We start from the raw sequence: 25646 nt of genomic DNA, 5'->3' as shown, positions 1-25646 counted from the left end.
TTTAATCAACATTTAGAAATTATTGACTTAAATGAAACTATCTAGCTGGAAATGGACTTTTTAAGTTAGTTTTTCCTTATATTTGCACTAGAAACCAGAAAAAAATAGCGTCATATTTTGTGCTTTTGCAGTGTTCAAAGAAACAGAAGCTTGTGCGTTTTGTAGCCAGGATCTCCCTTAACTGGCCCTGGTGCCAACCCTGTTGAGAAAGTATAGACATAAAGTCAATGTCAATTATTCAGACGTTAATGAACAACAATCTGATTAACCAACTCACCCTTTACAGAACAAATACTGGTTCAAATAAATCATTTAAAGTCCACAAATACTGTGCAGAAGCACAGCTGGAACCACTCAATTTCAGCGCGAATTCAGCTTTCTGCTGCTACGCGCTTGGATTTAAACATATTATTGTTTCCTGAGTGTCAAACAGTGTTCCCTGTGTGGGGGAGCCACCCAGCTCGCTCACTCTCTCTGATGGTGTGCTCACATCTTCTGAAGCCATGTGGAGCTTCTCCTCAGGCTCAGGTGTGAGGCAGGCAAGCAGAGACAATGTTAAAAGGAGCAGCTGCAGCTTAGTGTGATTCCTGTCTGAGACGGACGCAACCCACACATTGAGTCAAAGTCACTAAAGCCTTTATTTTACAGTCTGCGCTCCTCGTCTTTAAATGTGAAATAAATTAAACTTACTTTGTAGAATGACCAATTATGCCCTACTGAGGCAGCTGTTCATGTGATTGGGCACGTCTCAAATGTTTCCAGTTATGTGGTTCCTATTAGACTAACCCGTGAGCCAAAGCTCTGCGCTCTGCTCGTCTCTCCGCCCCCCGAACCTCCTGACAGACAAAACAGATGGAGCGGCATTAATTCAAAGCCTAAACAATGAGCACATGACAGGAAGAGTGGATTAAGTATTCTTCCTCATGCTGATTTAAGCAGGAAAAAACAATGTGCGGCTATCCTGTGAGCAGAGCGCCGCTATTTGACGAGGCTGTGGCTGTAAAGTTGAATTACTGAGAATAGAAACAAAGAGAAAAGACAAAAGTATTCAGAAACCCAGAACTTTTTGACTTTCAGGTCAAACTCACTGAAAAGAAACAATGTGACCGCTTGTCTTAAAAGTTCTCAAAACTCTTTAATTCAAATTAAGTTACGTCAACAGGTACATTAAATGAGTCAATATGACTCCATGCGTTACTATAGAAAACGTGTCGACAGTGAATTTACAGATAAAGTGAAGATGTGGCCCGGAACCATGTCTGTCAGCTGGATGTGTGTGTCCATCAGCTTTCAGAGTCCATGAGGAAGGTCTCAAAGTTCGGGTTGAGCTCAGACACAAGCGCGTCCACAAAGTCCTCCATAGTGGGCCGTCTCTGCAGCATGCCTGTCTCACACAGAAAACACAACAACGGTTTTTAGGTCAGTGAGCCGAAGCTTTGGTAAGGCTCTGGTTTGAGCCAGTGCCACATTTTCATTTCCACATAAAAATCTTAAGACAGTCTAGCAAAAATAATTTCAGACATTTCATCATATAATAAACAATGTATTTAAAGCAGTGTTCACCCCCGTTGTTATGATAATCCTAAATAAAATCCAACATGATCGATTGCTTTCAGAAATCACCCAATTCATAAATAGCACACCCCTGTGTGTATTGATTATGTCTGTACCACTCTACCCTACATGTTTGTTGTGTTTCCTTCTTGGCTTCAAACTGAACCTTTTTATGAATTGGTTGCACTGGATTTTATTTAGGGGTATTTATGGTTTGAAAACAAGTCTTAGGGTTTCCCAAAGTGTATTATAAGCCCGGCGGACCACCAGGCTTTACTTGTGCCCTCACCAGGCTTAGCATTGTTTTTTTATTTTAGTTTTTATTGCCTTTTTTTTAAGACTTTAAAGTTGGTTTTTAGGTACTAATCTTCCAGTCTTCCAATAACTCATAACTATCAAGTGATATTTTCAAATTTCCTGTCAATTGTAAACATTTTTTTAACTCAACAACATGGCAGCCGGCTGCACTGGGCTTAGCAGGTTTTCTGGGGGGAAACCCTGAAGTCTCCACCACACTTTTCAAATTTTCACCTGTTAAAAACCCCCCACAAAAACAATTAATTGACTGTTACTTCCACAATGATAGAGGAACTTTTCTTCCCTCCGACTCCTCTGTATAACAAATGCGGTGGAGTATATATAAGTGCGCAGGCGAGAGCGAGCTCTAAGAACGTCTGTGTGATTTCAGAGGCCGTCTGCCAGCTCATGCGTGGAGGACTCACTCGCTCGCTTTACAATTCAGCTGCACACTTGCTTTGAAGTCAGTTCATTTCCCCTTGTGCAGCTGCCAATGTAAATAACACCCCCCCTCCTCTTTCCTGCATGGGTCACCTCCACTGAGCGCACACACATATACTAACACACCAGCATATCTGCCCGGACACGCATGACTGGAAATGAACTGAAAACACAGACGCACCAACACACGCACGCACACACACACACACACACGCGCGCGCGCACACACACACTCACAGTGGGGAGTTTATGCTGCTGCTGCCACCTTGAAACGGAGACAGCAGGTACAAACTACTCATCTTGCATGAGAACATTGGGAGGAAGGGATGGGGGATTATCCTCTCCTCTTACCCACCCGTCACACCCTGCCCCCTGGCTACAAGATGATACCAGCGGTGCAGGGGTCTATAACACAGAGCGACCGCAGGGTTCCTGGATGCCTGGGAACGAGACAGCCACATGAAAGCGGTGATATCCACCCAGCAGTGATAACCCTAAATCACAGCTGTGACCACGGCTGAGGACAACGAGTTTATGACCGCTTTAAACTGGAGACCCGAGTGTTGAGAACAACTGGATAGTTTAAAGACTAAAGTTACACATAAAGTCCAACAGTTGGGGGGGAAATAAGATGCTTTAAATACTTGTAACCTATTTACGGCCTGCAGCTCGACTCAGATGGATAAAACTTAGGAGGAGCTTTAAGAGTCAGCGTCCGGTTAAAAAGATGACCAACATTTGAAAAGCACAGAGGTCAAACTGAACAATTTAAAGTGTGATTGAAAAGTCATTTTCCATCTTCGTGTCAAAGAAATTGGGCGACTTGCTGTCCTTTGAGCTCCACTTTGCGTATTAAATGTCTGGCTGTTTTACATATTTCTGTTAATCCGCCATTTTTTTCTGAGGTGAAACCTTTAGCCTGTAAGCCTCAAATCAAAACTACAGCATATTGTTCATTTTCTTTTCCTCTGTGCAATGCACATGGTTTGCTTTTAGGTGGGATCATTGCGAGTTAAGTTTATTATTTAAAAATGTATTTGACTCCTAGATGACAGACCTATCCATGCGTTCTTTGTTGCTACTAAATTAAGAACTGGGCGTCATTTCTTTTTGGGTGAATAGTTTGTCCCTGATTAGCCCGTGATTATTAAAGAGCCGTATTTGTTTTAAAATTAAACAGATGTTTCTACTGTGTGAATACTTGAATAATCGAATGCAATAGAAGCATCTTAATCTAATTTACAATAATACTCTGCTGTGTATAAAAGGGTGATCTGTCTTGTTAAACTAAAGGGGAAAAATGCAATACATATGCTATGTATGTTTTGGTCAACCATGTCATATGTTAAATACTAATGAGTTTTTTAGTATTTAATGTGACGCAAATGCAACAAAAAGTAAGATTAAAAAGGTCACACAGTTTTCAAACATCGCTAAAATAAAAAACAATGTAAAAAGTCTGCGTCCAGCCACCTTTACTCTGATACCACAAATTAAGTCCAGTTTGACCAGTAGCATTTCAGAATAACCTAATTAGTATTTAAAGTTCAGCAGGGTGTAACACTTTCTCTGTATAAATACAGCAGATATTTCAATGAGACCACAATTCAACTTCCAGGTCAACGATGCACTTTGTGGTCATAAAGTAGCTCTGGAAACCGCCCTAAAATGACCAATTCACCGATAAAACACAGTGGTGGCACCATCATGCTCTGGGGAATCTGGTTAGCCCTTAGTGTACCACATAAAATCTCAGTAAAATACACTGGTATTTGTGCCAACTCTGTGACAAAATGTCAAAGGATGTGAATACTTACTTTACTGAATTATTACTGCAGGCAAAGTATTGTTTCCACATCTGAAACAACCAATCTCACTCTTTATGATCAGTTGCGACCTTTTTGATTACAAGATAATCCAAATAGTTTCAGATCGACTTCCAAATTAAACAGAAAACATTACTGAGTAATTTCTTTTTGTCTATTTTGGCTCCAACACCTGAAGAACAGATGAAATCTGCACATTCACACAGTCGGTCATCCATGCAGCCGGCTCTGCTTCCCCCCCAGCAGCTGAAGCCCAGATACTCTCCCAGTCTTTTAGCATGCTTGATAGTGTTTCAGTTGGCAGAGGTTTATACTAACTCTTGGCCAGGCACTGAGAAAAAACCAGAGCCAAACTAAACATAATCTGTGCTTTGTGTCCATTGTTGTGAAAGCTTCAGGACGGAGGCTCTGCCATGTGAGTCATCTCGTATTTAAGAGTTTCCATTTCCATTCATAATGGCTCTGACGCAGCCATTGATGAAGGGGCTTCTACCCGTTACAGTCATCTGAGGGCCAGCGTCGTACGCCAACTTGGCCGACGGAGGCTGGGTAAAACAGCAGGTGTTAAAGGACACGTGAGGAGAAACGGCCGCTGGAGTTCTTTTCTTCAGAGTGCTTTTAAAAGCCCTTTGAGTGAGAACAGCAATAATAGCCCCTTTTCCTGCATGAAGTGTAAAATCTGATGTGAGGACATTCAAATTCCTGACTCCCTCTGCATTTAACTACAAATATATTTTCCTGTGTGTGAATTTTTATTTTTTTATTGCAGAAAAATGGAAAATCAAGTACCTACACTGGTATGTGGGTATGTGGAGTCTATGGAGAATAGCTGGGATGGTAGTCAAATGTAGAGCCAACATGTCTGTGTTTTCCTGCTGCTCTGTGCTGAGCTTCCAGACCAGTTCCTATCTAATCTTTCCGTTAGCTTTGGAGAAATTATAAATATCTGCTAAGATGGCAGTAACCTTGGTATTTATGGAGGGAAAATTCACTATGAAAAGTTTGAGAAGCACTGCTCTATTTAGAATATTAAAAACTGAAGTAAGACAGCATGGAAAGCCAAAAATATTTAACAGTGTCTTTTCATATGACCACCAAACAAAAGTACAACCATGTCCAAATGTAGCCCTCAAAGCTACGCTCTGCTTAAACTTACTCTACAATCCAAAAGCATGTTTATTTACAAACAGGGTGGTGGGATGATGGCTATCTGGAAAATGAAGGACTCTGTAGCCTCTAGCAGCTCCAAGTCTCAGTAATCGAAGCTCTGGGGACAAAAACTCTGTAGAAATGCTTCAAAATTGCTGTTCCGCTGGCAGCTACTGCTGGTTAAACTCATCAAACCTCTCAGTTACGCCTAGAAAATGTTACACCATAATGGAAAAAGATAGTAGGTGTTTTATGATCTACATTCTTTAAAAAGATAAAAATACAGTTTTCCAGTTTAAAACAAGCAGAACAAACAAACTTGGTTGTTGTATAATAGCCTTAAGCTAAATTTCTGAGAAGAAGAAAAAAAAAAAAGCATTTATAAGTTTATAGATAAAATTAAATGTCAAACTAATTCATCTGAGCTGCAAAGGCTCGGCTTTTCGTGATTTACTGGTTTCTTTAGCAGGCCACTTACACCCACAACTTGGAGCAGTCATAATGTTACATTTCTGCTTTAACACGTGAATAAACCGACAGCAAGCAGTAACTCGGTACATCGCCTAAAGTCCTCTGTGGTGTCATCTTCCCTGTAATTGTATTATCCACATATTCTAGGTTGCTAAGATCTGACAGGATTATATGATCCCACACTTCAAAACACATCGCTGGCTGCTTCAGTGGCTGCTGCAGCTACAGCCAGTCGAAAACATGTCAAGGTGCGAAAAGCAGTTACCTCCGTCAGGCCCGGAGGCAAATCAGAGGCCCACTGACTCTGTAATTACAGCTTTGAAGTTCAGGAAGTGTTTCCTCCAAACACTCACTTTAGACGGGTCCAGAAAACAAGCAAGACAAGGGTGATGACAAACACTGTGCAGTGAAGCTCTTTGTTTCGGACATGCCCTTTCTCAAAATACAAAAAGCTCACTGTTAGTGAAGATAAGCCATTTGAATTCAGAAAAGCAAACTTTGTATTCATGACAAAACACTTTGGCAGAGGGAAATGTGTATTGACTGGCTCAAAGCATTGTGCCAACTTCATTTTAATCTAGCCAGATCTTCAGCTCGAGTGAAGCCGTTAAATAGCTCAGCTATAATTGCTCTAATTACAAGACTAATTGCTATAAAAACAGGAGCAGATGTGCTTGAAATGATTGTGTGTTACAATAGCTACCTCCTAAGAAGAGTGTGCAGTCCTCCCCACATGGTGTCATTTGCAAGAAAGCCGCTGGTATAAATGTTTAATTGTTGCCGCCAGTGCAGAGCTTACCCAGCACATGTGGGTGTGAGTGCATCTATGCAAATTGAGGGAAAGATGAGCATCCTGACACAATCCAGGTGTGGAGTTGACTTCTAAAAGCGAAATTAGTCCAAAATCTCCTCTAGAAAAACAGAGTCACGTATCCATCAAAAAAATAATCTAGGAAGTGTTTAGATCTATATTTTCTAGCATGATGGAGAACTATGACACAAGCAGAAAGTGATAAAAAGGTTGAAGGTTATTAAAGTTTTGCATCCAGTCAACAATCTTAAAGGAGAAACCATCAGCAGTTCAGAAAAATTGATTTGAGACGTTGAAATTGAAATGTACTTACTGTACCTGCTTCACCTGTGCTGCCATTTTGGCACAATAAGCAATCAAAGTGCTACTTGCTGTGTTGGAGTCTGAAAGCTTTTTGAGAACAACTGCTTCATAAAATGACTGCAGTGCTAAACTAGCTGTTCCTGTTGTGCTCAGTGAAAGTCAAAGTTTCCTCGTAAGCTGCTTCCTAAACAAGATGTTCACAGCGGAAGAAACGTCTTTGCTCATTCAGACTGACTGTCATCTGTTAAAAGCAGAATCCGTGATTTCTTAAAAACAATGTAATATCCAAAGTGGAATCTGAAATAGTGTGCAGCGAACAAAAAAATAAAACATACAAAGACCAACAAAGTCCTGGGACTCGGCCACCGAGCCTGATACATTTCCAGTGTTCAGTTCAGTTAGTCGATCACCTTTCACCCCCTCCTTCCCTTTTTCTTTTCTTCCCCTCCAACTCGCCCTGTCCTGAAGCCTCTGCTGCGGATTTAATAAATGGGTTTCTATTCAGAACTTTTCTCCCTGGGAAACGGCCAGTTCTGGCCCAGGGAGGCGTCCAGATAAACACTGGCCTTTGGGTCCCGCTGCTACGTCTGCTACGGTTCCTATTTCTATCACCTCACTGATGAAGACTAGGAAACGTCACCTTTATGTACTACATTGGAAGGATTATGTATATTAGTTACAGTCTCTCTCTTTTCTAACCCTACTGCTGCTAAAAAAGTAACAAGTCATAACAAAAAACTTTTTTTCATTCCTCAGCAATGTTTCCACTGTACTTTAAGTGTATTAGAGAATGAGTTAAGGAATAAAGTGTGAAGATCTACATGTTTTACTATAGTTTGTCGTCTTTTAAATACCTGTTCGGATCTAGAGAACACTTAAGATTCAGTCGTAAACCTTTCCAGACTGTGTAAAACCCTGTGAGCCATAAAAATTGAAATGAATTCACTAATATGGTTTTATATAACTGCTTTCATGATGATGTTAAATCGATCAATCCAATAGTGAAAATAGTGCGATGGTGGGATGAGAAATGCAGGAAAGTCTTTCTTTAGTTTAATAATTTCTCCAGACGGGAATAATAGAATAATTTGATGACTTTTTGGTTTGAGGGACATAAAACATGTGAATCTGGATTCATCATCTAGCAAATCTAATGTTCTTTAATATCTTTTAGAGTCTGTTGCTAAAAAATGTTATGTTTTTACCATAGAATAATTATTTACACTGCAGACGTTTTTAAGGTCATTCTTGACAACGATGATTTAAGAAAGGAAAACCTGCAAGAAGATTCAAAATGGGTTTTACCCATGTTGCACACAGTGAGTAGCAGCTCTCACTTCAGAAGAAACCAATAAAAATAAATGTGAGTTCAAGAACAGTTCATTGGTTGAAATAAGAAGGGTCTAATTATTTGGTGGCTGAGATTTTGGGGACTAGAAAGAGGCGACCACAGGGCTGGAGACCGCAGATCATTTGTATTGTACTTTTATTCAGTGTCATTATTTGGGAGATTAACAAACTCCCCGTTAACAGGATTACTGCAATGGCCAAACTTAAATTTCTATTCTTAGCTGCTCTGTGGAAACTCGGCAACAAGCAGCCTACACTCAGATCCATCTTTAGGTCTGGTTTGGTCAGTGCTTCCCCCAAATGTGGCTCCTGCAGCAGAGGAGCAGACAGAGCGCTACCGTCAGCTCAACAACGTCCAACAAACCTCCAGAAAACTACAAAACAGCCAAAATACTAACTTCCTTTAAATAAAAGCTAAAACCCACCTGTTTAGAGGGGCATTTGATCAAAAGCTAATGTAACATTGATTAATATATTTTACGATGATTATTCTTGATGATTTTGATTATAGTTTTTTGAGAATATGTAACAAGTGTTGCTTTTTGCATAATTAGTGTATTGTGGTTTTATTGTGTGAAGCACTTTGAACTGCCTTCAACATCCCTCTTTTATGCATGGGCTAGTCTTAAAAACAAATAGAAAACTGGACATTTCCAGCTTTTGAATGTTATAAAAGAACTCCAGAGAAAGCTATTAATGATTTACACTTTCTAAGACAAGAACAAAACCAAAATCATGAATTTTAAGCTAAAAATAAAAATGAAATCTGGATTTTCCCTTACTGGGATGCACAGTTAAGTGCTTCATAATCTTTTACTGTGGTAGTACTAATGTAAGACACTCCTTTACTGAATAATATGTTTGAATCTCGGTTCCCTCATCCAAAAACATGCGTTTTTAAAGAATGCTATGCAGCATCTTGGTCACATGCTCCAGCTTATCTGAAGAAGTCATGTATTCGGTTCATTTACCAGATTTCCAGCTTTGCAAAGTCAGCAGCGCTGAGGACACAGACACTAAAACTTATAATCAGCAGTTTCCGCCTCGCCTTCCCTTTCTGCTTTGGTCTGTGGACAAATGCAGGCGGCTGGAAGGCAGACAAAGCAGGCTCTAAATTCAATATCACAGAGGAGTGCTGGCTTTGTCTCTGGGACAACAAAGCTCTTGTAAACACAGATAAGAACCAGAAGGTGTGTTTAATGTTTAAATATATGCCACAGAGGAAGAGACTGTTAAACCGCAGCAGCTGGATGAGCCGAGTCTGTGCTTTCAAGGACATCTTTCTGCTTAAAATGAGACAAAACAAAGCAAGAAACCCAAAGAGCTTCATGATTAGTTTGTCCAGACAGCTAAAACTAATTGCCGGCATACTGGTGATGCAATTAGACATACCTTATTATACTCACAAGAAGCTAATACAATGAGGAAATTAATTTCTGATAAGATCATTTCCAGTGGAATCCCTTCTCTGCATGTTTATTGTGATTTGAACATTTCTAGTATTAAAAAGAAACTCACTCCTACAGGATTTCTGTGAAAAAAACTTGAACTTGCCTTCCACCATCAACATTGGCTCTTTAGCTCCTCCATGAGCCAGCATCTCCCGTCGGTAACGTTCACCCATGTCCCTGACAAAGACACAGAGGGACAGAGGAAGACAAGGAGGAGAAATGATTAGACATGCCATTATCCTGCTATGTCAGAACCGTAGGATGCCCAAAGCTAAAGTCCTACTACTTTACCAGGGCTGTCACAGTAAGTGAAACGAAAACTAACTTAAAAAGAAAAGGTAGAGAAAAACGCCTGGAAGCAGGCACCAGAGCCTCCGAATTTCAAATAAAGCTCTGCTTTGTCCAGCTTTGTCTCTTTGTGTTGTTACAGGATGTGGTGTAGATTCAGGTGTGGATTTGTGAATCACAGCAGACACTTGCTGGTTCCAGTTTCATGTTTTGTATGTCACATTTAGCATCAGGTTCAGACTCAAACAGTTTCCAGAGGAGGCAGCCTGTCAGGCTGAATCAGTCTCAGGACTTCAGACATCCAACAGCTCAACACCATGTCTACGTCCATCATTTCACTTTCTAAAAAGCAAGAAGTTTAACGGAGGGTATTATTCATTTTCCCAGCATATGGTGCCAATTCATAGCACAATCAAGTAACTATGTCACCTGCATTTGTTATAAAATTCTGCATTTATCAAATATGATTTAAATGAAATTTGACTTTGCATTTTGACGCTTTGAAATTGGGCCTCTGTCTCTTTAAGAACCTCCTACTCTTTCCAACACCAGACAACACCAACAAAGAGAGAGTTCTGAGCATACTTTCTGATACGACTCTTCTTACAAATAATTCTTGTATTATTAACCTATAAAACTTTACAAAGTAATACTAAATATCTATGGTTCATTAGTTAAAGAGTAACTGAACCATTAAAGGTGACTAGTTTCTTGTCAAATGTTGATTCTGCATCAATTAATGAAAAGGGTCTTAAAAGCTCATATAGCATTGCTAACTACTTATAAATAGGTGATACAGTCCCCTCCCAGTAGGATACATCTAATTTTACATTTCTTCCAGTTGCCCCTAATTCCTTGAAAAAATATACAAACCAACAAACCAACAAAGTGATTTTGATCCTCAGTTTTTAGGGTCTTCAACCTGAATGACAATCATGAAGCGTTAAGCTCACCTGTTTAATGGATCCTGAACGAAGCACTGCTTCCACACCATGGAGGCCACGGCCCGCGACATGAGGTAAGAGTAGTACTTGGCCCCGTAGCCAATCAGGTGGCTGAATCTCAGCTGCCACGCCTAAAACAGAGCAGCCAGGGTAAAACTGCAAATCACTTCTGTTAAGATGGGTTTTTCAGGAAATATAAACTCAAGTACAAATAGGTGCATTAGCATTAGTGTGTTCACATTCACAACAATAGTTGATCTCACCGGAAAACAAAGATAAAGCAAACGTGAACAGTTCATTTATGTTATTTCTTTTAATCACAATATTCATATAGTTTTAACACAATAAATTGAATTACATAGATGAGAAACAAGAAGAACCATATAAGAAAAATCCTAATTCCCCTCTGGGAGATTTAATCCTACAGGTGGAGATGATAAATGTGAGCTTGTTAAGAACAATAAACGTACCACACACCATGCCCGTAAGGCAGAGAACATTTGTGTGTGAAAAGATTTCAGTCAGCGCCTGACTCATAACTGCTGGCAGCCTCTATTTTTAATGCAATATTCAACTATATTATCCTCAAATTTAAATACGTTTTTTAAAAAAGTAAGTGGTATATGCAAATATGTAAAAATGATTAAACAAATCAATGTTTTATTGCAGCAGCAGTAAATTGCAGCAGTAAATTTAGTCAAAAATTATTTTTTTCTGCTCAAAAGTCTCTGCTGGTGCAACACCTGTTGATACCCCAAGCAAAGTTTTTTTTTTTAAGATACATTGTAGTATTTGTTAAGTTTGTTAGTGTTTTTATTTTGTAGCACATTACTTGTTTCCCTGAAGTATAAATATGACATGATACATTTCTTTAAGTATCCCTTCAAAGTGAGAAAACAAGAGAATAGACTATTAGAGTAAGGCAGGTTTGTGTTGATCCATGTAAACTATGAAATGCTACAAGAAAATTAAAAGCCAGTCCACTTGAGTTATTCATATAATAAGAAGGAAGGTAGACAAAAAAAATTAATTGCAGCGTACAAGGTCCTTCTATTAAAAGGACAAACAGGGAAATTCCTAAATGCCAGGAAGCCCAGTTACCCTCCTTTCTTGTTTCCCCGGTGGATGCCTGAAGGGGCCCTTCACCATATCTATAAAGGAGAGGTTTTTTTTATGATCTATGCACTGATCACTCCGGGGAATTCAGCTGGCAAACATTCAAAGATTCAGCAAGACAAGTTTACTGCTACAGTTAACAATGATATCAGACTGCACACTTTTGCAATAAAAGTTGATCTTTCTCTAGAATTGATATTCTTCCATTATTGCAGGAGTGTTTGCCCAGCTAAGCACGGGATTCAAAATGAGAGCATAGAAAACATAACAAAGATGACAAAGAAATACTATTGTTTTCTGATTTAATTGATTGAAGTGGCGTTTTGTTAGCTTGTTCAGTAATTTCAATGATTCGAGGAATACAAACAGTGGCTGTTTTGTTATCTAATCTTGGAGTCTTTGAAACAAAGCGAAGAAAAATTATTTGGTTGCAGTAGACAGACATATTGAATGGGATTAGTGGTCTTCTCAGAAATCCCCAATTAATGTAATGAATGCATTTCTGCATAATAAAATCCAGAAATAAAAAAAATCTTGGAGGCACCAATTGAGAAGTTTTGAGCCAAAATGGACGATCCAATAAAAAACAAATTGGAACAATGACAATGGCATTGATCGCAACATTTTTAATGCTTCCGTCAGGTCTCGGCCAGGTAGTGGTATTATGGTCTACATGGTTTAGTGTTTCAAAACTAACTAAATGAATGCTGCACAAGTAGAAAGACAACTTGACTGACAATTTTCCAGATGTGAAAAACCTGGATCGCCATACATCAATCTTATTAAAGTGACACCGTTTTCAATTGACATTGACGTTACAATCACAAAGTTTAATGGGTTTTTATATTGGTATAGTTGCTGAAGTTTATTTATGAAAGTAATAACATAAAGGTTTCAGACAACATTTTAGCTGTAATAATTAATATACTATATTGCTATTTTAGCAGCTGCAGCAGGACTAACTGTTGCTACTTTGTAAAACATAATTTATTTGTGAGTAATTCCCATTTTCTAAAACAGCAATAAGCAATTTTAACATATTGCAGCACTTGCCATATCTGTGAATACGTCAATAAAACGTCTGCAGCTAAAAAGCAGCTGTTTGAGAGTTTAAACCCAAGTGTTGGCTGATCCTCTCCAACTGTGGTCAAACAGCTTTGAAGCTTCATCTTCCCTGAGCGATGCAGCAGTGGGAAAAGTACTCAGGCTCTAAAGTGTCACGCTGACATGACTCTTCTGGGCTGAGGGGACTTTAATAGAGGAAAATGCACTCTTGAGAGGAGTCACGGCTCACATAACTTTGTAGCGAGGAAAAGTTTGCTGTGTAAAACAGATATACAGCAGCTTGGATCACAGAGATTAGGAGGCCTGTTGAAGCTGTTTGACGTCTAATTCGGATAAAATGGAAAATGCACAGTAGTTTGCGAATTATTCAAATCCCCTGAACATTTTGTGGAGTTCTGGGAACGAACTGGCATGTATTTTGCATCACAGAAAAAAAAACAAGAGCGACTGATAGTGAAGTGGGAAAAACTTATTGAACCATGTCAATACATGAATATGATTTCATATAAACCATTCAATTGCAGCTGTGGCTTCATGTTGGGGCCATTGTCCTGCTGGAAGCATGATGCTGCTGCCACTACGTTTCATAAAGTCGTCCAGGCTCATGTTCAGTGTTAGTACTCTATTTTTATGGAGATGTATTGGAGTAAAGAAGACTTAAGAGAATTACATGCCACGCTTATCGGAGTTTTATATTGAAAATAAAAATGTAAACAGTGCATCATTTTTCTTTACAATCACACTCTACATTGGGCTGGCCTCCCAAATAAAGTTCCAATAAACAACATAGAAATTTGGGTTTGTATCACAACTAGATGTGAAATAATCATTCATTAAAAAAAGAAACTACTCTACTTACTTCAGTGTTTACAAAGAGTATAACCAACTTTTCCTTGCAATTGTTTGCAACATATCTGAGTCAGAAAAAAGCAGTCACTGAAGAGCAATTTATTATTTTTGAAGATCCTTTAAGAACCCATCACACTATCCGTGCAAATGATTTTTAGACTCCTAAACTTCTCTTTTGTTTTTAATCCCTTTGCCTCAAATCGGATGATTAACATCAACATTTCTAAGAGATCGCATGTGGGTGACGCGTCAGCACAATATCCGTCTGATCCTTTCAAAAGACACAAAGTAACTGCAGGCTTTTCATTCTTATACGGGAGATAAAAGACACGTTACGCTCCTTCCACGCTCAAATTGTGCTTTCTTCATCGCGCTCCACCACAACTGCATAATTCTACAAAGAGAACGTGCAAGACATGAGCTGTTGTGTAATTAATGCTTAAAAAGATTGGATCATTGTTGAAAAGAGGAGAAAACACACAAAGAACCAAACAAATGTCTCACTTTCTGCTTGTTGGTTCCCCTCAAACATCTTGATCTTAAAATTGGAGCATGTGGTCTGTGTTACCCGCAGCTGATCCTCTCTCTTAGTACACAACAGGAACCAAGAACTGTGCAGTATTAATGACACGTGTCAAAGCTAGCTTAACGGTTAGATCAAAAAGGAGCAGAGATAGTTTAACAAAAAAAAACAACAACAAACTCTCCAATGATTGAGAGCAATCATTGGAGAGTTTAAATAAGTCCACTTTCTCTTAAACTGAGGAATATATCCCACAACATGTCTCAAGATCAAGCTCTGCACGAAGTGTCTCATTATGGTTTGGAAAGCTAAAGAGCACTCAGCAGTCCAAAAACTACCGTAAGATTTACGGAGAGACAAACAAGCAGGAGTGCTGTGAAGAGAACCGCAAGCCTGGACGCTGACATTATGAGGCAATATTCAGCTTTTCTGCAATCTCTATTCCTGATGGCACCCCACATAATTATAGCTCCAAGGGAATTCTGTGTGAAGACCATTGCGAGCTGAAATATGACTTTCATTTTATTCCATTTTGCCTCTTGGCCCCATCCTTTCACCCACAGCTGGAGAAGTGGGGGAAACTTGGCTCTATTTTTCATTAAAGGGCTGGGAGGAAAAGTTTCAAATATTTCCCATAGGAGAGCTCATAGAAGGACTGAGTGTGCTCTGTTATTTCAGGAGAGCTTTAAACGAGGCTTTAATCCTATAACTGAGGGGGTTATACATAAAATTAAGCAAAAAGTAGAGAAGGAAAAGGCTTTGGGATTCCAGTCAAATAAATGATCGTGTTTTTAAAGACATTAATGTTGATGTAGAGAGTGCAAGTTAATCAACAGGTGAAAAAAAATGCTCAAGATGATTGGGATGTACCGTGTTGGGTGTGTAAGTCAACCCATAAAACTTCTCTTGCATCTCCTTGAGGATTTCTGTTGTGGAGCGGTTCTGTGGTTTGCCATGGTAGATCTGGTCCAAGGCTGCATAGAAAACCTGACAACAAAAAAAGAGAAAACTCAACAACAGAATGAGAAGTTAAACACAGGAAAAGGGAACTTTATAATAACTCAAGGACAAGCTTAACTGTGGTTTCAAAAACAAAAAGTCAAAATGATAAAAGCTGCACCCTTACCTTAGAAAGCTCAGGGCTCTCCCACACACAGGAATGTAAATTACCACCAGAGCTGCCTGTTGTTTTTTTTTTTACGTTCATATTTGCAGCATTTTTTGACAAACTATCTCAAGAATCATAAAATCAGATTTTAGTTTTCAATAAATCATAATGAAAATCCTATTTACTCTCCTGCTAATTTCATAACAGATGCTAAAAATAAAGGGTTTGGCCCGCTACGGTGCAGTCCAGCAACATCCGGATATAATCTTAACTAATGGAAGCATCTTTTGAATCATATGTTAAACTCAAGGCCCGCAAGCCAAATCCGAAGGTTTTTGTCTGGTTAAATAAAGGTTATTATTATCCGGGATCATAACATCTGAAAAGGGACACACCTACTTAAATAACATAATTGAATTCACTATTAGTTTAATGGAAATGTTGTAATAGTCACACAAAAAACTGCATTCAAACTCTTGTGATCAAACCTCGTAACAACTTGCAAAGTGTTGAATTTAAAACTCCAGTTAGATTTCCAGAGGTTGGGGATTTTACCTGCAGCTGGGTGTCTGCCGCTCCGCACACCTTCTTGGACTCACACAGGCGAGCCACCATGTTCTCAGGCAGAGGCTGATGAAACACAGGCAGAGTAAACCTGTCAGCAAGTTTGTCTTTTAAAACACTACTCTCTTCATTCTGCGGTGTCAGTCATACCTGCCCTGTTTCAAAATGACGGGCAAACTGACTGATGACTCGATAGTCTGTGGCAAAATACTCCATGAGGATGGAGGGGACTTCGGCAAAATCAGTCGCACACCTGGTTCCTTGAAGAGCAACATGAAAACTTATGAACTTTGACTTCTCATGAGTAAAGGTGAAAAGTGTAAAAAGAAGGAGAGGAACATTGGAGGTTAGGATTAAGTTACAAATTAGGCCGATTTTATGAACACCTTAGATTTTAGAAACATGTTTGAACACATTTAAGCAAGACAGCCACTAAAGTAGCAACTACAAGTTTAGTCAATATTGTCACATGGCTAATGATCTCTTAAATTACTTGGCATTTTTAAGAGTCATCTGACACTGCAAATGGTGTCGGGCGTCGTGTAAACCCTGCCGGAAGGCTTACGCTTGATCGTATTCACTTTCCATTTCAAATTCACTGCAATGAAACAAAAACCCTCCAGGTCTGTGTCAAACAACGTAATTCTAGATTGTGACATTTGGAACTACACACAGTCATCATTTACGGACTGAGAGCTCATAAAGCTCATAAAATGTCAACCAGAAAACACCTTCTGTGCTGTTGGACTGTTATTACTTCACTAACTCCTGTCTCACTTTCCAAAGTAGACTTTAATTCAAACAAGCCCTTCGAGCTTTGCATGGTTACAATTTGTGATCTGCTCAGAGGGGGTGTGCGTCTGTCCTCGCTGCACCTGTCACGTGTTGGTAACGAGTCCGTCCAAGCATGGAGTGCATGGCGTGGCCCATCTCATGGAACAGGTTCTCCATCATGCCCGGGGTGAGCAGCGTGGGGACGCTCTTGGTGGGGTGAGGGAGGCTCAGCATCAGCACGACGACCGGCAGCTGGTACCGATCCGTTTCCTGGCACCAGCGTCCGCCGCGGATGGTGAAGTGACAGTCCTGCATGGACAAGAATAACGTTGCATCCAGTGAATTAGAATATTATTGAACAGTTCATTAATTTCAGTAACTCAAGTGAAACACATCATTTGAATAATTACTCACTCAAATATGAAACCCCTTTATGTTTTGAATTAAAGAAAAATAATCTCCGATTTACAGCTGAGGCAGCAGCTTCAAAATGGAGACTGAAATATCATTTATCAATTATATATCAAACACAAGTCATGTTTGACATAAACAGCCAATCTATAACTACTATAATTACCATATTCTGCTATAAAATGGCGCTATGTGCCTGTACAATAAATAACACTGCCCCTTTAAATGCTGTTAAATAATATATTAGAAATTTTAAAGAAAAATTTAAATCATCTCTGACAAAGCTTCACAAAAAAACTGAACGACTGGTGGCTGGCTACAAATTGTGATCTGTGCCTTTTGGTGCAACCCATTAAGATCTAATTTAGACCTGATGTGAACTTTGTTGTTTACTTACCTGATGAGGTTTATCTCGTCGGTGGAAAAAGTCGCAGTAGATATATCCCAGCAAGCCTTCAGTTTCATGCACCACAGCCTAGTGACACACACATGTAAACCTCATCATAATCAGAGCACAAGCTGTATGTAAAAAAAAAAACAGACTTCCAGAGAAAAGGTGTGATTTAAAAAGAACCAATGAGGTTTTGCACAGAAGATTTCCATCACCAGTTTGCGGACGTCCTCGCTCCACACTTCTCCAGCACCGGGATGTTCAGACATGAGGGAGACACCATACAGCTGGGAAAAAAGGTTGTTCAAACCCTCCATACAAGCACCAAGAGACAAGTAGGGACTGTAGAGGCTCGGTTCAATGTTGTATCTGGAAAGAGCAAAAGGAAAATTCAATTATTAAAAAAGAGGGAAAAAAATTTATTTTCAACCAAATGGAAGACAGATTCTGTGATATTTTGCCATTAAGTAACATTCAGGATTAAGATCTGACCTTTGGCCGCATTTATTTTTCTACATTTCTTTCCAAGTAATAAAAACAAATCTAGTTCCTCATATTATTTTGAGGAACTGTCAGATCAATAAAAAAAATAGAACTTAATTCATTGATTAAAAATTTAATTCTCCACATCTGAACCCTAAATAACATGGAGCAAAGTTAAAAGATGTGCAGGCCTTGTGATACACGTCACTGAACTCAAATGGTCATTTACCTCCAAAATTTAATCCATGAGTCATTAGTGATTAAAAACAGACGAAATTCAAGCATCAGCTCTGATATTCACACACATTTAATGCACTTCTTCACCCTCATCCATACTGTGCATAGTGACAACATACATCTGGGTCCTTGCCAGCTTGGTTTTCCACAGTTCCAGTTCTTGTATTAAATTTTCCTCAGATTGTAGGTGTGGCCAAGTTTAAAGAAATATTTTCTCACAGTGTTGAAAATCAGGACATCTGACTTACTTGAATGGCAAGTTCTATAGAAGATATGGGCCTAAATTCATGTGCGTTGGAGAAGACATGCATCTAAAAGTATAGGAATAACAGCTCTTGTGGACTGGAATTGAAAAGCCTTGATTTAGGGCAACAGGAAATCAAAAATGACAAATGAGAAAATTTTCAACACTTTAATTAATAAAGTGAAGAATAAATTACAACAATGCTTCAGTGTAATATATATGAAAAGAATAGTTTGGTCTGCCTATAATTGCAATACCAGTAATTTTACTCAAACAATTTTTTTTCTTAAAGGGGCAGTATCATGTATTTTCCAGGCACATTCAGGTTACTATGCTACTTTCAAGTTATAAAAATGCTGTATATATTAAACATTGCTTAATAGAAATCTAGCTTTGTGATTTGACGCTTTAAAATTTAGCCTTTATCTCTTGAAAAATATCTTCCTCTTTCCGACGGTCCACTTTCAAGGCGTAATCACAACAATGCTCTCATTATGCCGTTTAGAACTGCTCTAAGAGAGTTGAACTGAAAAGAAGTTTGTGTAATAAGTGTTACGATTGGCGTTGTAAACTTAATTATGCAAACATGAGTGTGCAGGGGCCCGTCCCTGATTGGCTTCCAGAAGACAGCAGAGACGTCCAATTGGTGGCCTGCCAGAGGAGACAGATATAAAAGCTGCTGCTGCGGACTTAACAAACCCGCTGCAGACTGGCTGGAGGCTACAGCTCCAAGGAGGAACTGCGTGGAAAGAGGCAGCACTTTGTGAGAGCAAGCGTTTAGGCACACCTGAATTGCTGCCATGTGAGACTAAAGGATTTCTCAAACATATAGGAATGAATCAAAGCAACATTCTAGATATGTTTTTGATGAAAGAAAACATTACAACATAATATAAAAATGTAAAAGTTTACATAAATACCACCCTTTGACGAAATAAACATACTCAAATAAAGTGTTGAGTATGTTTGACTTTTCCCAGTGTGAGATAATGCTACTGCAATAAAATGTTAATTTATTTTAATGTTTTCTACACATATTTAGTTGTGGGAAGTCTACATAAAGCCATGTTGGTATTATGAGAGAGGAAAACATTATATTAAAGATAAAATAGAGATTTTTTTAAAGCTTTCTCAAGCAGGAGATGGGGACACCACTGAAGCAGCTCCCATGCTTCTCCCATATCATCCTTTGTAGCAAGTGACACCTGAGGCACAGTTTGGTTCCACAAACTGAGAGAATGGAAATATGACCGTCAAAGCTCATCACATAAAGACGGCTTAACCTGATTTTTATCAAATGACAATGAACTGGAAAACAAGTTAAGGTTTCCACCTTTCAGCACGCAGGACACCACTGAGGAATGGATGATCCCAGGGCATTAGCTCCTGTGGGAAAACAAGAGGTTACAGATTGTTACTGAAGCTTGAACTAATGTTCAATATTTAAAGTATCAGGGTAGCACCGTATAGTAAAGGAACATAGTCTTGCTTGTAATGGAAAAAAAACAAAACAAAACAAAAAACACCCACAGCATTACGAGGGTTGAGCTTCTTCTTCATGTCTCTCATCATCTGAAAATCTTTTGCTGTTCTGGGAGATAAAAAGATAAAAGTAACAAGTTATGAGCTAACTGTCTGCAGGCGTTAATTCCTGGCTGTACGCACCTCTTTCAGCACAGGGTCAATGGGGGGCAGAGCCTATCACAGCATGCATTTGGCTGAAGGCAGGGGAACACCCTGGACAGGCTGCCAGGCTAACAAGCTCACAATAATTCCTGTGGGTAATTTAGAGCACTCTGGTCCACCTGACGTGCTTTTCTTTTTGGACTGTTTGAGTAATTCTCTCTGCATGCAGAATACAATTGCATAAAATAAGGAACGCAGAAGGCCAGAGGCTTTTGAGGAAAATAACATCTATTTGACTGCATTTTCAATGCATAAATGGTTTTAAATAAAGCCCACAGTTATTGTAGCTTATCAAGGCAGATATAGATTATTTAAAGACAAAAGTAGTAAAAAAAAAAGAAAAAAAAAATCACACAAAAAAAAAGGTCATACCTCTGTGACAGCTTGTCTGTTAACAACTGGAGAAAACTCATCACTGTTTCTACAGAAGGTGAGAAGGGTAAAGTTTAAACATTTCCTATAGGCATCGCTGGTGCTCCAACAAACTAAAATATTTTTTAGCAAACTAAAGTTTTTTTAACCAGGTTTTTCACCGAGTTACCTGGATTTTTGGCCATGGTTCCTTTTAGTGCTCTATGTCCATAGGAGTCATAGCCAACCAGTTTGGCCAGTTTGTACCTGCACTTCAGCAGCTCCTCCAGACACTCCATAAGGTCAGCATTGGGATAGAGGTAGATCCTGTATGCAATTTCTCGTAGCTAGATAGTGGACATACACACAATCAATGTTATGGCTAGACATTTTTTTAAAAACCTTTATATGTGGAAACGTCTAAAAAAACTGAATATGGTGAAAAACTCCAATATTTTTTGCCACTCATTTCAGAAAGTGGAACTCGTAACATATAGATTCATAACACATCTGCATCGTGCAGTCTGGCGCTTCTCTTCAGGCCATTTTGCTGAACAGTAACAACATGGACATGGCTTTGGACCACAGTATAGTTTTTCTTCTACTTAGTCCAAGTGAGATGATTGTGACATTGTCTCTGCTTCAGGAGTGTCTTTACATGACTAATGAGATGCTTGTAGCCCATGTCTAGGATTTGTCTTTGCATGTTGCATGTTGATGTTCTGACTTCAGCCTCAGCCTGAATGGATTTTGTGTAACAATCTGATCACAGCTGTGGTTATCGCTGTTGCAATTTTTTCTGTCGCACTTTTTCCTTCCACTCAACCTTCTATGAATATACTTGGATACAGCACGGTGTAAATAACCAGCTTATTTAGCAGTTGGCAGGGTGTTGTCGAATATCTTCTGGACATCTGACAAGATTGTGTAGCCGAATGAGAGACTTTTTAGAGCAGGGGTCACCAACTCCAGTCCTTAAGGGCTACCATCCTGCAACTTTTAGATTCATCTCTGCTCCAAAATGTCTGAATTTCCTCACCAGCATTCATTCCTCTCTGCAATAGGCTGGAAGTAAGTAGTTTATTTGATCCAGGTGTGTTTGAGCAGAGACACATCTAAAAGTTGCAGGATGGTAGCCCTCGAGGACTGGAGTTGGTGACCCCTGATTTAGAGGCTCAGGAAACCTTTGCAGGTGTTTTGAGTTAATTAGCTGACTAGGGTGTGACATCACGAGTTTCAAATGTGCAACCCTTTCACAATATTCTACATTTCTGAGTGACTGAATTCTGGGTTTATGTTATCTGTCAGCAGTAATCATCATAATTACAATAAATAAAAAGTGGAAGTATTTCATTCTATGTGATGAATGTTATTGATAAATGAATTTAACTTTCTGAAATGTGTGATAAAAATACTTTAGTTTTTAAAGATATGCCTCTATGAGCAAGGACTAAAGTTGTATCACTTAGAAAAACTATAAAGCCAAAGCAATTCCTAATACAACAAAATATAATAATTCACTTTTTTTAAAAATCAACCATGTATAAGACAGAAAGAACTACTGAGATCAGAAACTTTACATGAATTGAGCCCAACTATGGTTTAAACCAGTGTTTCTCAGCCCTGGTCCTCACTGCCCCCCTGCTCTGCATGTTTTAGATTGGCCTCTGTTCCAGAACAGCTGATTCAAATGATTGCATGACCATCAAGTACTGCAGAAGCCTGTTAATCACGCAGAGATACAATTCAGGTGTGTGGCAGAAGGGAAATACCTAAAACATGCAGGGCAGTGGGGTCGGTGAGGACCAGGGTTGAGAAACACTGGTTTAAACTGTGGCAATGGCGCCACCTGTTGAACAACGAGGGAAGTATATTAGTGCTTCAGACTATAAACATACCAAGTCATCAGGGGAATCTGCATGAAGTCCTCCAATTTGAATGAAACTTCCATCACTTGCAAAGTGGACCTGCAGATGTTTGGGAATCGCAGACTTTGCAATTCTATTGGGCACATGAGAGCCAATCAGAAACTCATTGCTTAGATCCAGGAGCTTAACGTGAAGAGCGACAGCCTCTTTCCTCTGCAGGAAGGACAGGAGGGATAAGTGGAGACATCTGAAACAGAATTAATCCGTCAGGAGAAGTATATAAACTAAAAACTCACCAGTTTGTCATCCAGATGAATTCCACTGATTTCAAAATCAAACATGAATAACTCTGCCACTCGCCTAAGAATAAAAAAATTTAATATGTAAATCTTGACCAGGTCACTTACAGCAAAGTCAAAAACAAAATAGATTCCTAATAAATGTACTTTGTGTCAGGGTCCAGCTCTGCCACAACTTTTGCGTTGTCCAGTAAATTCTTCAGGCCCTTGCATAACTCAACATTAGTGTTCAGCCTGCAACATAAATTCATAGACATGCATGCATGAATATTTCACAATTTGCCAGCTTTTGTGTAACTTTGTAAAGACCCATGCGTCTTACTTCTCCACGACTGTGCCAATGTCTATGCAGGTCTTCTCTGCAGCTTCACGGTACGCTGGGTCTGGATGGGCCACTTTTATAAAGTCTGCCTGCAAATAAATTAGACAATGAAACTAGAACTGAGCATTTATTTTTAGGTTCCAGAATTGACAATTTCCTCATTTGCAAGCGTAGAAGCAAACAAGATGATTTAAAATACAAAAACAACAACAATAGGGAACAAAAATAAAGACAAGAAACTATCATTTTATTGGCTTACTCTGAGATTAGCCACCGACTAAATTAGTAATCTTTGGTTTTAGAGCTTCGAATTGTTTAAAATAGTACTGCTAAAATACCCTGAACTTTTGCGTGTTGGTAAAAGCGCTGGCTTGCTTTACAGTGGCTACCATTGGTCCCTATATTTAACTATTAATTAAGCACATTATATTTTAAATCTCTCCAAACAGCTCACCTTGGGTTCATGGACCTTAAGTTCATTTAGAAACACAGGCTTGAGTAATGCTGGACTTGAAAAAGATTAATTAATTTCATTTCATGACATTTAAATTACAACAAATAATGTTTTAGATAACATTTGTAAACAACCAATTAGAAGCAGCAAAAATCATTTTGCTTTTCTGTTCTAATAAAACAGAAAAGCAATGTAAGTAATAAAGAGCTAGTAGCTTTTATTACTAGCATGGTAGTTTATCTCAAGGATTTCTTTTTTTTTTTTAAACAAACAACCTATACAGAAGAATTCAATCCTTAAAACAAGAAACACATTATGTCCTAACTTTTGGTGTAAATACTGTGATAAACTGAAAATACTGCATGCTTACTAAAGGTAATGATACTGTAAAAATAGTGACATCACCTAGAGGTGACCAGAGGGGCAGCAGTAACTTATATAGAACCAGCAGCCCCACCACTGCTCAATGCAGCATTGTATCTGTTTTTAACATGAACACTTTTTGTTTTAGTCATCCTTATTAAGAATCGTGTCCCAGCCCATGCCTACTGGTGGATATAAAGGTGCTTCATCCTTTAAGTCCTACAGATATCCCATTATGGCGTAGCCCTGAATACTCCTGCCCACTTGGATACAACACTTAACTGAAAGGTTTCTTCTTCTCCTCTAAATCAAAGTAAACCTTAATGCTTATTGCATATAAATATCTGACCACATTTAAGGGGGATAAACTCACCAGATCAGCCACTTTGCACAACCCGTCTGACAGTTGGTCAAAACACTCCACTGTCTCCACACCTGGAGAGCAGGAGCAGGCTCTGTGCAGCAGGAGCTCAGTGTTTTTCAGGGCTGTCTGTGTGGCTGCCTGGAAGCCTTCAGGACAGCTGAGTTCTGGGACTCCAAACAAACCCTGGTCACACAAACACATAAAATGACTGGAAATATGTCATTATGATTACCAAAAAACTGCAGCTTTTGTTGATCCCTGCACAAAACTGTCACATTAGTACATACAGCAGGTGAGAATGTGAAAAATGTACAAACCACGTTTTTCTCAACCATGTCCAGCCTCCTGAAAGGTTTGGCATTGAATGCAGCTCCAACAGGAGACCATGTGGTGACTTTTCTCCGTACATGGGTCCACAGACTCCTATACTTCACCAGGTGAAGCAGCCGTTGTGAAGCAGACATTGTGAACTAAATCTGCTGTAACTCGTGTCCTGAACAGCAGAAAGCTCTACCGCAGGGTTAACTGTTGATACTGATAGAAAGTGACAGAGGACATGCTAAACTTTTGCCTTTACGTTAGTCTGTCTGGCAAGTCCAAAAGTAAAATGCGTGTCTTGAATATCCCGAATTCATTAGAAACCTTTACTCCTGGTGGGAAACGAATGATATTTATCTCTAATAGAATAAAAGAGGACCTGTGCAACTAGCATAAAAGCCGATAGCATGTTAGCTCATTGCCTACTCAATGCGAATCCAAACTTTTGTACCATCTCGCCCTTTCGTAAAAAAAAAAAAAAAAGTCCTTTAAGGATAAAGTAAACGGGTCTGACTATGTCTCGTTATTTATTGGAGACATTTTTAATGTAACATATTCTGCGTGAATATATCTTACAGGAACTGGTGTTTGCACAAATGCAGTGCGTCGAAAGTGCGAATACCCATCAAAATCTGTCGTCACGTGAGTTCTTCCTGTTAAAAGCAGGCAATAAAATAAAATTGTATCACTTAAACGTTCACACCTCTTCAATATTGTCACATTTTGTCATGTTAAACCCACAAACCCCTGCGCATTTTAATAGTAATTTTATGTGAATATTACTTTAAAACCATCTAATATTACTTGTATTTCATAGTTCTTACAAAATTATTCAACGCAATATTCTTGAAAATATATTTGTCTTTCCATAGATTCTCAATAGGATTTACATTATACTTTTATTATAAATGGCATGCTGACTTTCATTTCTATTATGGTGACATCTAAAGACAATTATTTCTATGGATTTT

At 38.9% G+C, this 25646-nt stretch overlaps 1 protein-coding gene across 1 annotated transcript; it reads right to left on the bottom strand.

Annotated features, from left to right (window-relative positions):
• Nucleotides 1–1110: 1110 nt before the first annotated feature.
• mipepa (mitochondrial intermediate peptidase a) lies at nt 1111–25314 on the bottom strand. The gene is made up of 19 exons (XM_008425267.3): nt 24675–25314; nt 24367–24540; nt 23177–23265; nt 23002–23088; nt 22852–22915; nt 22586–22768; nt 20878–21034; nt 20709–20757; nt 20181–20241; nt 19984–20036; nt 17902–18055; nt 17693–17770; nt 16986–17193; nt 16261–16370; nt 16102–16176; nt 15309–15425; nt 10895–11016; nt 9757–9830; nt 1111–1384 (listed from the first exon to the last, which is right to left on the bottom strand). The coding sequence occupies exons 1-19, from the start codon at nt 24819–24821 to the stop codon at nt 1284–1286; spliced, it is 2103 nt and encodes a 700-aa protein (XP_008423489.1). The 5' UTR covers nt 24822–25314; the 3' UTR covers nt 1111–1283.
• Between the last annotated feature and the right edge of the window lie 332 nt (nt 25315–25646).

The sequence above is a fragment of the Poecilia reticulata genome, chromosome 13 (genome assembly GCF_904066995.2).
Source record: "Poecilia reticulata chromosome 13, P_reticulata-male-v2, whole genome shotgun sequence".
NCBI classification, from domain to species: Eukaryota; Metazoa; Chordata; class Actinopteri; order Cyprinodontiformes; family Poeciliidae; genus Poecilia; species Poecilia reticulata.
The sequence above is the reverse complement of the archived record's forward strand: the minus strand, read 5'-3'. Positions and strand labels throughout refer to the sequence as shown.